The sequence below is a fragment of the Euphorbia lathyris genome, chromosome 8 (assembly GCF_963576675.1).
Source record: "Euphorbia lathyris chromosome 8, ddEupLath1.1, whole genome shotgun sequence".
Classification (NCBI taxonomy): domain Eukaryota; kingdom Viridiplantae; phylum Streptophyta; class Magnoliopsida; order Malpighiales; family Euphorbiaceae; genus Euphorbia; species Euphorbia lathyris.
In genome coordinates, this window is record NC_088917.1 from 11,241,317 (window position 1) to 11,251,809 (window position 10,493).

The 10,493-nt window shown below is 34.9% G+C and overlaps 1 protein-coding gene across 1 annotated transcript; it reads left to right on the forward strand.

The window, feature by feature from the left end:
- The first annotated feature begins 281 nt into the window (after window positions 1-281).
- Window positions 282-9,674, forward strand: LOC136203376 (NADP-dependent glyceraldehyde-3-phosphate dehydrogenase-like). The gene is made up of 9 exons (XM_065994506.1): window positions 282-501; window positions 1,957-2,150; window positions 3,283-3,411; window positions 4,909-5,028; window positions 5,656-5,792; window positions 5,869-6,024; window positions 6,113-6,491; window positions 7,307-7,423; window positions 9,444-9,674. Exons 1-9 carry the CDS (start codon window positions 351-353, stop codon window positions 9,555-9,557), a joined length of 1,497 nt encoding a protein of 498 aa, XP_065850578.1. The 5' UTR covers window positions 282-350; the 3' UTR covers window positions 9,558-9,674.
- The last annotated feature ends 819 nt before the right edge of the window (window positions 9,675-10,493 follow it).

Below are 10,493 nucleotides of genomic sequence, written 5' to 3' on the forward strand. Positions count from 1 at the left end.
ATAAAATCAGACGAATTTAGAGATGACAAAATTCATGAGTGGGAAGATAATTTGACAAATTATTTCTCGAATCGACCCAATTTATCAATATTAATCGTATTTTTGTACCTTTATCTCTTTTTATATCAAAAAATGAAGTTAAAGAGCACGTTGTTAAAAACGATATAATTCAGGGACCATATATATAATTTACCCTTTGAAAGAAATGATCAAAAGAAAACAATTGCTTTGAAAAGGGTCAAGCCTAAAAAGCAGTAAAGATCCCTCCTTTCTTATAAAATCATAACTAAAAGAGCTAAAATTTAGCTCAATAACTCAGCAGAAAACTTCACTTACTAACTACTCCAAAAATGGCTGGAACTGGAGTTTTTGCTGAAATTCTTGATAATGATACTGGAATTTACAAATTCTACACAAATGGAGAATGGAAAATATCTTCCTCTGCTAAATCAGTACCAATCATCAATCCCACCACTAGAAATACCCACTTCAATGTCCAAGGTAATTTCTCATTTCCCTTGTTGATTTTCTCACAATTCTAAACAATTACGGATTCAGATTCACTAACACGCGTCTTTAGAGTACTCTCTGCTGATCTATAGGTGATCAACATTTTCTGACAGACCCTTGGATCCGTCACTGATGAATACAATGACGGGTCAAGGGGACAGAGAGTTTGAGCACCTATTGATTGCCAGAAAATTTCTGAAATTGTTTTTTCAATGGAGTAGTTATGAATCATGAGAGTATCATTGTCACTGAATCCTAGATCGGTTAGCGATTATATCAATGGATTTTGGCCCTATTTGGTAAAGAGTTTTTTTTTTTTTTAACAAAATTATAGGTTTTGACTAGCCAAACTCCTAACAGTGGTGTTTGGTGGGTAGAGATTTGAAAGAGCTTATCGAGTCAAAAAAAGCTAATTTTACGAGCTTTTTTAATTAACTTATTACTCAATCTCTTTAAATGATATTTTTACCCTATTTACTACTCTCTAACCCCAAATAAAGACTTTACCAATGCCCTTATTTGTTATTTTACCAAACAAGTTTACACGATCAACTAGTCAAATCAGTTAACAGCTAATAACTATTTGCTACACGGTACCTTTATTGGTTAATTTCTCATTTTTGTTGTTGATTTTATGATAAGTATATGAAGTGTCGGATTCAGTATTTACTGATAAGGGTGTTTAGGGTACTCTTTGTTGATTTATGGGTGCTTAATTCGTATTTTTAGGTGCTTTTGTATTAAACAAAAATTAAAGCTTTGTACACAAGTGTTTCATCGTCTGAGCACCCACTGTCTGTCAGAAAACTTCATGAAAGATGTGAATGAAGCTTTCATTTTTTACTGCAAAAGCACCAAAAAAATCAATTTAGCAGGATCTTGTTGGTTAATTTCTCATTTATGTTGTTAATTTTATGATAATTATTTGAAGTGTCCGATTCAGAATTCATTGATAGAGTGTTTAGATACTCTATGTTGATCAATGGTTGCACAATTTATGTATTTTAGATGTTTTTACAGACAACAACAAAGCTTTAATCCTAAAATGATTCACGGTCGACTAACATGAACAGTCGTACAAAACCATAAAATAAAATGGTGTTGGCGTCATATTTTCCATAATCCCCGGTAAATTCAATGGCCCTCTTCCAAATTTGCTCCGGACTTCCCCTACCCATTATCATTGTACACAGCTTTCATTGTTTTCCGGGTGCTCAAGCCCTCTTTAGCCCCTCTAGATCCATCACTGATTATATGCTTTGACGGGCTAAAGGGGTTGAGCATCCACTGACAGCCAGGAAACTTCATGGAATTTCTTTTTTCTGTAAGAGCACAAAAAAAAAAAAAAAAATCAATTGATCAGCGGAGGGTATCTAAACACCACTATCAGCGAATTCTGGATCCGTAATTAGGATGTTGTTGGTTGATTTGTTGTTTATTTCTCAGCTTGTACTCAAGAAGAGGTGAACAAGATGATAGAATCAGCAAAAGTAGCACAGAAATTATGGGCGAAAACTCCACTTTGGAGAAGGGCTGAGTTGCTTCATAAAGCAGCAGCGATTTTGAAAGAACACAAAGCTCCGATTGCTGAGTGTCTTGTTAAAGAGATTGCAAAACCAGCTAAAGATGCAGTCACTGAAGTATGTTTTTTATGCACTCTTATTGTTTGATGAAATGCCAATGTGAAATTGATCAAATGGATTGCCATATCATATCGTGTCATAATCATGTTAGGTGATTTATATGTTCAACATATTATATCTGAGGCTGAATTACATCAGGTCCACTAAACTTCGCCAGATAAATAGATTCGCTATCTGAACTTTAAAGGTGTCTTGTTAGCTTCATGAACATGCTTACAATGAGCTATTCGCCCTAAACTTGCTTCAAATGAGATATTGACTTGTTGAAATGGTTACAACGATCTATTGGCTCCCTGAACTTGCTTAAGGTGATACACATTTTAATTTTTCAAAACTCTCGTTGCCACGTGGACTTAGGGGGAGGGCTAATTGAAATCCTTAAAGTTCAGATGGTCAATCGATTTTTCTGGCTAGGTTGACGGGAACCCTGATGTAATAAGCCTTATATCTAATATATAAATTCACATAAATGATAACAGTGTAAAGAAGATTGTTTCCGTAAATCGTGTTGTCGTACTTACAAGGTTCAGTTGGCAACGCAATCTGAGTTTGTAGGAAGAGATTTCAGGTTCAATTCCCACCTGTAGGGATGGGTGCTGAGTCTTAACTGTGACTAATTCCTGATCAGGATTATCTCAACATGTGGTCTAAACCAAAAGAAATAAATTGTATTGTCGTGTTAGAAATTAACAATCCTAGTCTCAAATGTGTTTCGCAAAGATCACCGAACTTATAATAGTTACATTTGATTCCAATAAGATCATTCTGCTTAATTTGTATACAAAACACTCACAGGTATATTGACATGACATTAAAGATAATTGATTATATACCAATTAAATGCCACGCTGGACATGTCTATAGCTGACGAAATAGAAACGTGGCAGTCGTATATTTGTCATATGGCACATTCTAAGCAATAAAAAGATTATTTTTGTTTAATTTTCTTATGTGCCACGTTTTTTCCGCGTCAGCCATAAAAGCCTGACACGATACTTAGTTGACATATAGTTAACTATCTTCTGTGTTACGTCAATATACCAGTGAGTTTCGCACACAAATTGAGCGGAACGACTATATTGAAATCATGCTTAAACATGATTTATTGATATCTGGTTTTTTGAAATAGGTAGTGAGATCTGGAGATTTGGTGTCATATTGTGCTGAAGAAGGGGTCAGAATTCTTGGAGAAGGCAAGTTTTTGGTGTCTGATAGTTTTCCTGGCAATGAAAGAACCAAATACTGTCTCACTTCTAAGGTAATCTGCCTTTTTTCCTTCTTACTTCATATATTTGGATGGAAATTTGGGAAATTATTTCCTAACATTTTGTTGTCATGTGACCGAGAGGTCATGGGTTCTAGTCTTATGAGCGGCCTCTTACTAAAAAACTTGACAGGGAAAGCTTGCCCCCAATACACCCTTATGGTTAAGGCTGTAATCGAGCCGAGCCGAGCTTTGACCTGCTCAAGCTCGGCTCGCTATAAAATTAACGACCGAGCTTTAGCTTGCTCAAGCTCGGCTCAGCTCATTAGAAAATAAACGAGCTCGAGTCGAGCTTCAAGCTTGTTTTGAGCCCAAAATCCTTTTTGAACTTGGTTTGTTAAGAAAATTATTTAACCGTGAATTGTTTGTGAGTAAATCGTTAATTATATTTATGAAGTTTGCTCACAAATAGCTCTTTAATTGTGTACATAAATAAGCTCACAAGCAAAGTTCGTGAATAAATAAACAAGATGCTTACAAATAGTTCGTCTATTACTCATTTATTATGTTTGTGAACGAACTCATCTAATAACAAATGAAATAATATTAATTTAGATATTTGTGAACTAACACAAAACTATATAGTTTTCTACAAAACTAAAATTTGTTCATAAATATTCTAATTGAGCCTGCTCGCAAGCTTTGGTCTGCTCAAGCTCGGTTCGTTTATGAATTGAGCCAATAAATCGTGCTCATGAGCGGCTTGTTTACAAATCAAGCCGAGTCGAGCCGAGCTTTTATCGAGCCGCTCATGAGCGGGTCAGCTCATTTACAGCCCTACTTGTGGTGGGACCCCTCCCCGGATCCTCACTTAGCAGGGACGCGTAGTGCACCGGGCCGCCTTTTATTTCCTAACGTTTTGTGACATTGGCTCATAACCTATAAAAAATGTTTCTATTTTTGAACCCTGATCATTAATTCGTGACATTAACCCCCTGGTGCGTATCAATCAATTGCATGTGGTCTAATTTAAATGAAAATTAATATGTATATAAGAAGACTCGTTAAATGTTCGTTTTTGATGATTGCTAATCGCGACATAACTATTCGGCAATCTGCTTAGTTCCCTAAATTTACATATGATATTTCACACCCGAAACCACTTGTTTCTACAACCTTGGAGAACTCAGTTCTTCTCCACCTGATTAGCAATCATCTAACGCGCAATTTAACGTGTCTTCTTAAATACGCACTAATTTCCATCTAAATTGGATCAAATGTGATTGGTTGTTATACGTCATAGGTCAATGTCAAAAAATAATAGGTTAGCGGATAAATGCAAATATGTTTGATAGGTCAGAGGCCAAGTAAAAAATAGCTATAAACAATTGTTTTTCAATCATAAGTTAACTGAATACGATATATCTATTGTTTGGAGTAAAACAACAAAAAAGAAAGGTAAAAAGGAGACCAAACGAGCAACAATTTCCGTAACGTGATTTGATTTGAAGTTTAATTTAGAATGTGTAATTTTGCACTTCTGATATGCAGATTCCTCTAGGCGTTGTTTTAGCTATCCCACCTTTCAACTATCCGGTCAATCTTGCTGTTTCGAAACTCGCTCCTGCATTAATTTCCGGAAACGCCCTTGTGCTCAAGCCTCCAACCCAGGTATTGATCCAATATTAACTGCTCATTTTCATGTTCAGTGGCGGAGCTAGAACAAAACTTTCGGGTGTCCATGGACAACAACTGTTAAAAATTACAAAAATTTTGTAGACTAAGCATCAACGATGGACAATTCCGTCGTAGGTCCGTCAGTACTACAAAATTTGTTGAGAATAGACTATAATTACGGACGGAGCTTTAACATTGAGCGCAGAAATATCTGTCGGTAATTGTAATTTTTATTTATTTTCCCCTAAGTTGGAGGGTCAATGGAACCCTCTGTGCCCCCTGTAACTCTGCCGCAGTGCATGTTCAAACTGTATGTTATAATAGTTCTTTTATATTGTATATATAGATAATTCATTTGAGGGTGAGCCTTGGCGTAATGGTAAACATTGTTGTCGTGTGACCGAGACGTCACGGGTTTGAGTCTTAGGAGCGGCCTCTTGCCAAAAAAAACTTGGCAGGGGAAGGTTTGTCCCCAATACACCCTTGTGGTGGGACCCCGGACCCTCGCTTAGCGGAGACGCGTAGTGCACCGGGCTGCCCTTATATAGATAATTCATTTCATCATATGTTATCGGGTCGTTTCTAATTATATTAACGACATCACGCCTCAATTCCTTGCAGGGTGCAGTAGCTGCACTTCACATGATGCATTGCTTTCACTTGGCTGGTTTTCCCAAGGGCCTTATTAGCTGTGTTACGGGAAAGGGTTCGGAGATCGGTGACTTCCTCACAATGCACCCAGGTGTTAACTGTATAAGGTGATATTTCGATATCAAACTCGTTTACCTTTTCCGGTTGAAGCTATTCTCCTATCTGATAGCCTTGTTTGATCAGCTTCACAGGCGGAGACACGGGCATAGCAATCTCGAAGAAGGCGGGAATGGTACCTTTTCAGATGGAATTGGGTGGTAAAGATGCCTGTATCATTATAGAGGATGCAGATTTGGATTTAGTTGCAGCAAATATTGTTAAAGGAGGCTTCTCATACAGGTAAACGAAAGGAACTTTCATTGCGAATGTTTCGAAACTTCTCAAGTTATATATAGATTTCAAATCATTTGATTGTCATTTTAAACAGTGGTCAAAGGTGCACGGCCGTGAAGGTCGTTTTAGTGATGGAATCGGTAGCTGATGTTGTTGTCGAGAAAGTTACAGCAAAAGTCGCGAAATTAACTGTTGGACCGCCTGAGGATGACTGCGATATAACTCCAGTTGTTACAGAGTCGTCTGCGAATTTCATCGAAGGGTTGGTGATGGATGCGAAGCAGAAAGGAGCAACATTTTGTCACGAATATAAAAGAGAAGGCAACCTCATATGGCCGGTTTTGTTGGATAATGTCCGGCCGGAAATGAGAATAGCATGGGAAGAGCCTTTTGGTCCAGTTTTACCGGTTATCAGGATAAAATCTGTTCAAGAAGGAATCAACCATTGTAATGCTAGTAATTTCGGTCTTCAGGTATGGCCATTATCGCGAAAACTTTCGTCCGCAAGTGCAATCTGCAACGGAATTGTCGCGAAAATTCAGTCTAACACCAATTTTTGGACGTAGCTTGTGGGTTAAACACAGAATACGGACAGAAAATTTGCCGAGCGCAGATGTTTTTTCTCAAAACAGTTTTGGAGTAACATACGTGGTAATTATGACCGGTCAACGCGAAGTCAACATGTCACGTCATCAATTTGACCTCCCTAAAAGTTAAAATTGCTGATGTGGCACGTTGACCGGTCAACTTTTGGCTTTTAGGAAGGTCAAATTGTTGATGTGGAGCGTTGACTTTGTGTTGACTTCACGCTGACCGGTTAATTTCTACAAAACCTCACTGGAATATTGATGTGATACAGAAGACAGTTGATTATATTCCAACTAAGCATCACGTAGGACATATCTGACTTTTATGGATGACATGGCAGCCACATGGTGAATCCTAAACCACAAAAAAAAAAAAAAATCGTATCCTTGTCTGACGTGGCATTTAATTAGCATATAATCAACTGTTTTACGTGTCACGTCAACATTCTGATGAGTTTTTTATGCATAAACGGACCAAAATGACTTTATTGAATCAAATTTGAAGTTCAATAATTCAGTGGAAGAAAATGAACTCAGTTAACTTCGTAAAATATACCCCAAACTTCAGTGACCGTCGATACAATTTACTCAAAAAAAATCTTTAATAGTTAATATTATCCCGTCCATTGGCTCTCGAGTATTTATTTTTGGCTCCGCTACTGGTGATATCTAAGCCTTAAGCTGCTGCAATATTGTTGCAGGGATGTGTGTTTACAAGAGATATAAACAAAGCAATTTTGATCAGTGATGCTATGGAGACAGGAACGGTTCAGATCAATTCAGCACCAGCTAGGGGACCTGATCACTTCCCATTCCAGGTGAACTGTTATCTCGTGTTGTGTTCGTGTGATCTTACTATCTCTGTTAATGGTGTCGTTTAAAAATATTTTCGGATATGGTAATACATGTTATGTTGGGATTAAGAGGTTAATCTTGATGATTCAAAAGTTTTACCCGAAATTTATTTAAAAGACTTCTAATCTGTTAATATCATGTTAGGTTCATGTAATGTGCTCTGAGGTTACGTGTAATTTTTAATTATACTATTAAGGATGACATGTAAAATATGAGAGGTTTGAGTCATGATCGCCGGTGAGAATAGTAATTTTATTACATTAATTATGACTATGTATAAAAATATGAGAGCATATAATAATAATAATAATAATAATAATAATAATAATAATATGAGAGCAGACCAATTCTAACCCGATATAAAAAATTGTGTATCAATTTCGTGTTAATTAAAAAATTACTCATCACCATTAAATTTATATTAGGTTCGTGTTATGTTGTCAAGCCGAATATCATGAACTCGAAATACACAAGCTCGATTGGCACATTGTGTCGAATACAAATAGTTTGACAAATATAACAAATTTGAACATCATCAAGGATCAATCTAAGGGGACAGGGTTTGAGCACTCATTGGTCACTGGAAAATTCCATTGAACTTGTATATGTATCTTTTATTTTTAGAGTTAAGGTACCCAAAAAAATTCAAGGATTAAAGCTTTATTTGTCCCTTCTGGTATTCAAAATTTTATCATTTGCCCCTTTTGGTGGTATCATTTGGGAACATTTGCCTCGAGATATTCTGATAGTTGACATTTAATCCATTTTGAATAGAAAATTATTTATTTTGTTATTTTTTTTTCACATGACACAATTTGTAACACGTGACATGTACACGAGGCAATTGTTTAAAAAAAATCCATATAGACTTAATATGTGGATAAATAAGAAATCATTTTTTTATGTATCCATATATTAAGTCTGTATGGAAAAATAATAATTAAAACAATTGTTATGTGTATATATCACGTATTAAATATTGTGTTATGTGACAATAATTAACAAATTAGTTAAATTTTCATCCAAAATTGGTTAAATGTCACGTATGAAATACCTCATGGGACAAATATTACCAAATGGTACTGTGGAGGGCAAATGACAATTTTAGATACCTCATTGCACACTCTATGTTGCATGACGGTTTATTTCTAAAAAACATAGGAATTAGAAACATGGGTAATGTGTAAATTTTAAAAATGTAGGAACATATTTATAAATATTAAAAGTATAATAAAAAAAAAAGTTAGGATCTATACTCTACATGATTATAACCCTGAGTAGAAAAATAGAAATAATTTGAAATTGTGGATTAAAAATTGGAGAAAAGTATAAAAATAAATCTTATGATTTGACCGATTTATAAAGAAATTTTTTGTGGTTTAAAAGTTTGTAAACATGCTCTATGCTTTTTACAGTTTACAAACTCAGTTATTCTTTTAAAAAATTATTGTCGAGAATACTTACCTTCAAAACGGAGCGATTTGGAGCATTTAAAAAGACTAACTTTGCAAATTATTCAAAATTCAAGGTCTAATTTTGTAAATTAACTAAATCACAAGTATTGTTTGGCTGGAAAATCGACAACATATTCTTTAACTGCAAAATTTATAAAGTACAAATCGCTGTTTGGAAACTTTTAAATTACGAGAATTGTCTTTACAAATTGGCCAAACTATAAGATCTATTTTTATATTTTTTTCCTAAAAATTATCATCAATTAAGAAGTTAAAGCTAAAGAGGAAGTTTGAATTAGCCAGAATGACAGTGAGAATGCATTTGCCGGAAAAAACAGTTTCTTAAACCAGAAACACATTTTCTATTTTCAATATTTAAATACACGCATCCGAAAACATATTGTACTAGCTTCCCGAAGTTTCTACTTCCAAAATGGACACGCAAAAAAAATATTATTAAAAAAAAGTTTCCGTGCAACATAGCTGCAAACCATTGTTTAATTAGAATCATCTTTGTTTGAAAATGCAGGGTGTGAAGGACAGTGGAATAGGGTCTCAAGGAATAACTAATAGCATTGATATGATGACAAAGGTGAAGAGTACTGTCATTAATTTGCCTACACCTTCATACACTATGGGTTGACTTTTTCCCTTTAATTTGTCAATATGGCCATTTTTAGGCCTAAATAAGCTTTACAAAACAAAATGAACACTTCAAGTATAGTCAATTAGATCAATTTATGCTTTCATTGTTTATTTATTTCTCTTAGTGAGAAGCTTTAATGGCTAAAAATGAGTGTTTTGTAGCTTTTCAATTCATATTTTGGATGTGTTTAGTTCGGGTTTTGCTCGTAGACGTTAGCTGATTTTACTTTCAAAATAATTAAAATTAAGGTATTAAAATAGTCATAAGTTTCAGGGAAACACTAATTTAACATTCTATAAAACAGTATAATTTCAATCTCAAAGTTTATCAAGTTACGCAACTGAACACCTCACTAACAGAAATTGATGCATTAGAACATTTTCTATAGGAGTTCTTGTATTAAGTATTGGGTCTTCCATGTTACTTGGAGGACCCCAAATTCACATTTGGACACATGTATTGTGACCCATCTAATATTTAAAAGAGTGAACCCTCTTATAATATATGTGGATTCATATTACAAATGATAAAATATGTATGGGATGTCCTCCATTTGACATAGAGAACTGGGTGCTCCTAATAATTTCTCTTTCAATAGAGGGTGTTTGATTGAGTGCTTGATGATGTGGCAATGGATTTAGCAACTTTCAAAGAGTGTCATCTACTGGAGTGATGTTGGGTGCTTGAGATTTTTAAGTAATTTTGTCACTTTTTGACAACCTTGTTGGTAAGGTTGCTTAACTTTTTTTTTTAATATAAAAAATGATATAGTTGTTTACTATTGATATGTTGATGCATTTTTATTACAATATTTATAATTAAAATAAATTATATATAAAATAATGATTTGTAGGACCATAGTGTCAACTTTTGAAATTGCTTACTATTTTATATTTTTATAACACTCCATTGGAGATGCTCTTACGTGTCGGT

Coding starts and splice junctions, on each gene's coding strand:
- LOC136203376 (XM_065994506.1), top strand. CDS start 351: ATGGCTGGAACTGGAGTTTTTGCTGAAATTCTTGATAATGATACTGGA. Junction 3,412..4,908: donor AATACTGTCTCACTTCTAAG/GTAATCTGCCTT, acceptor TCTGATATGCAG/ATTCCTCTAGGCGTTGTTTT. Junction 5,793..5,868: donor CCAGGTGTTAACTGTATAAG/GTGATATTTCGA, acceptor TTGTTTGATCAG/CTTCACAGGCGGAGACACGG.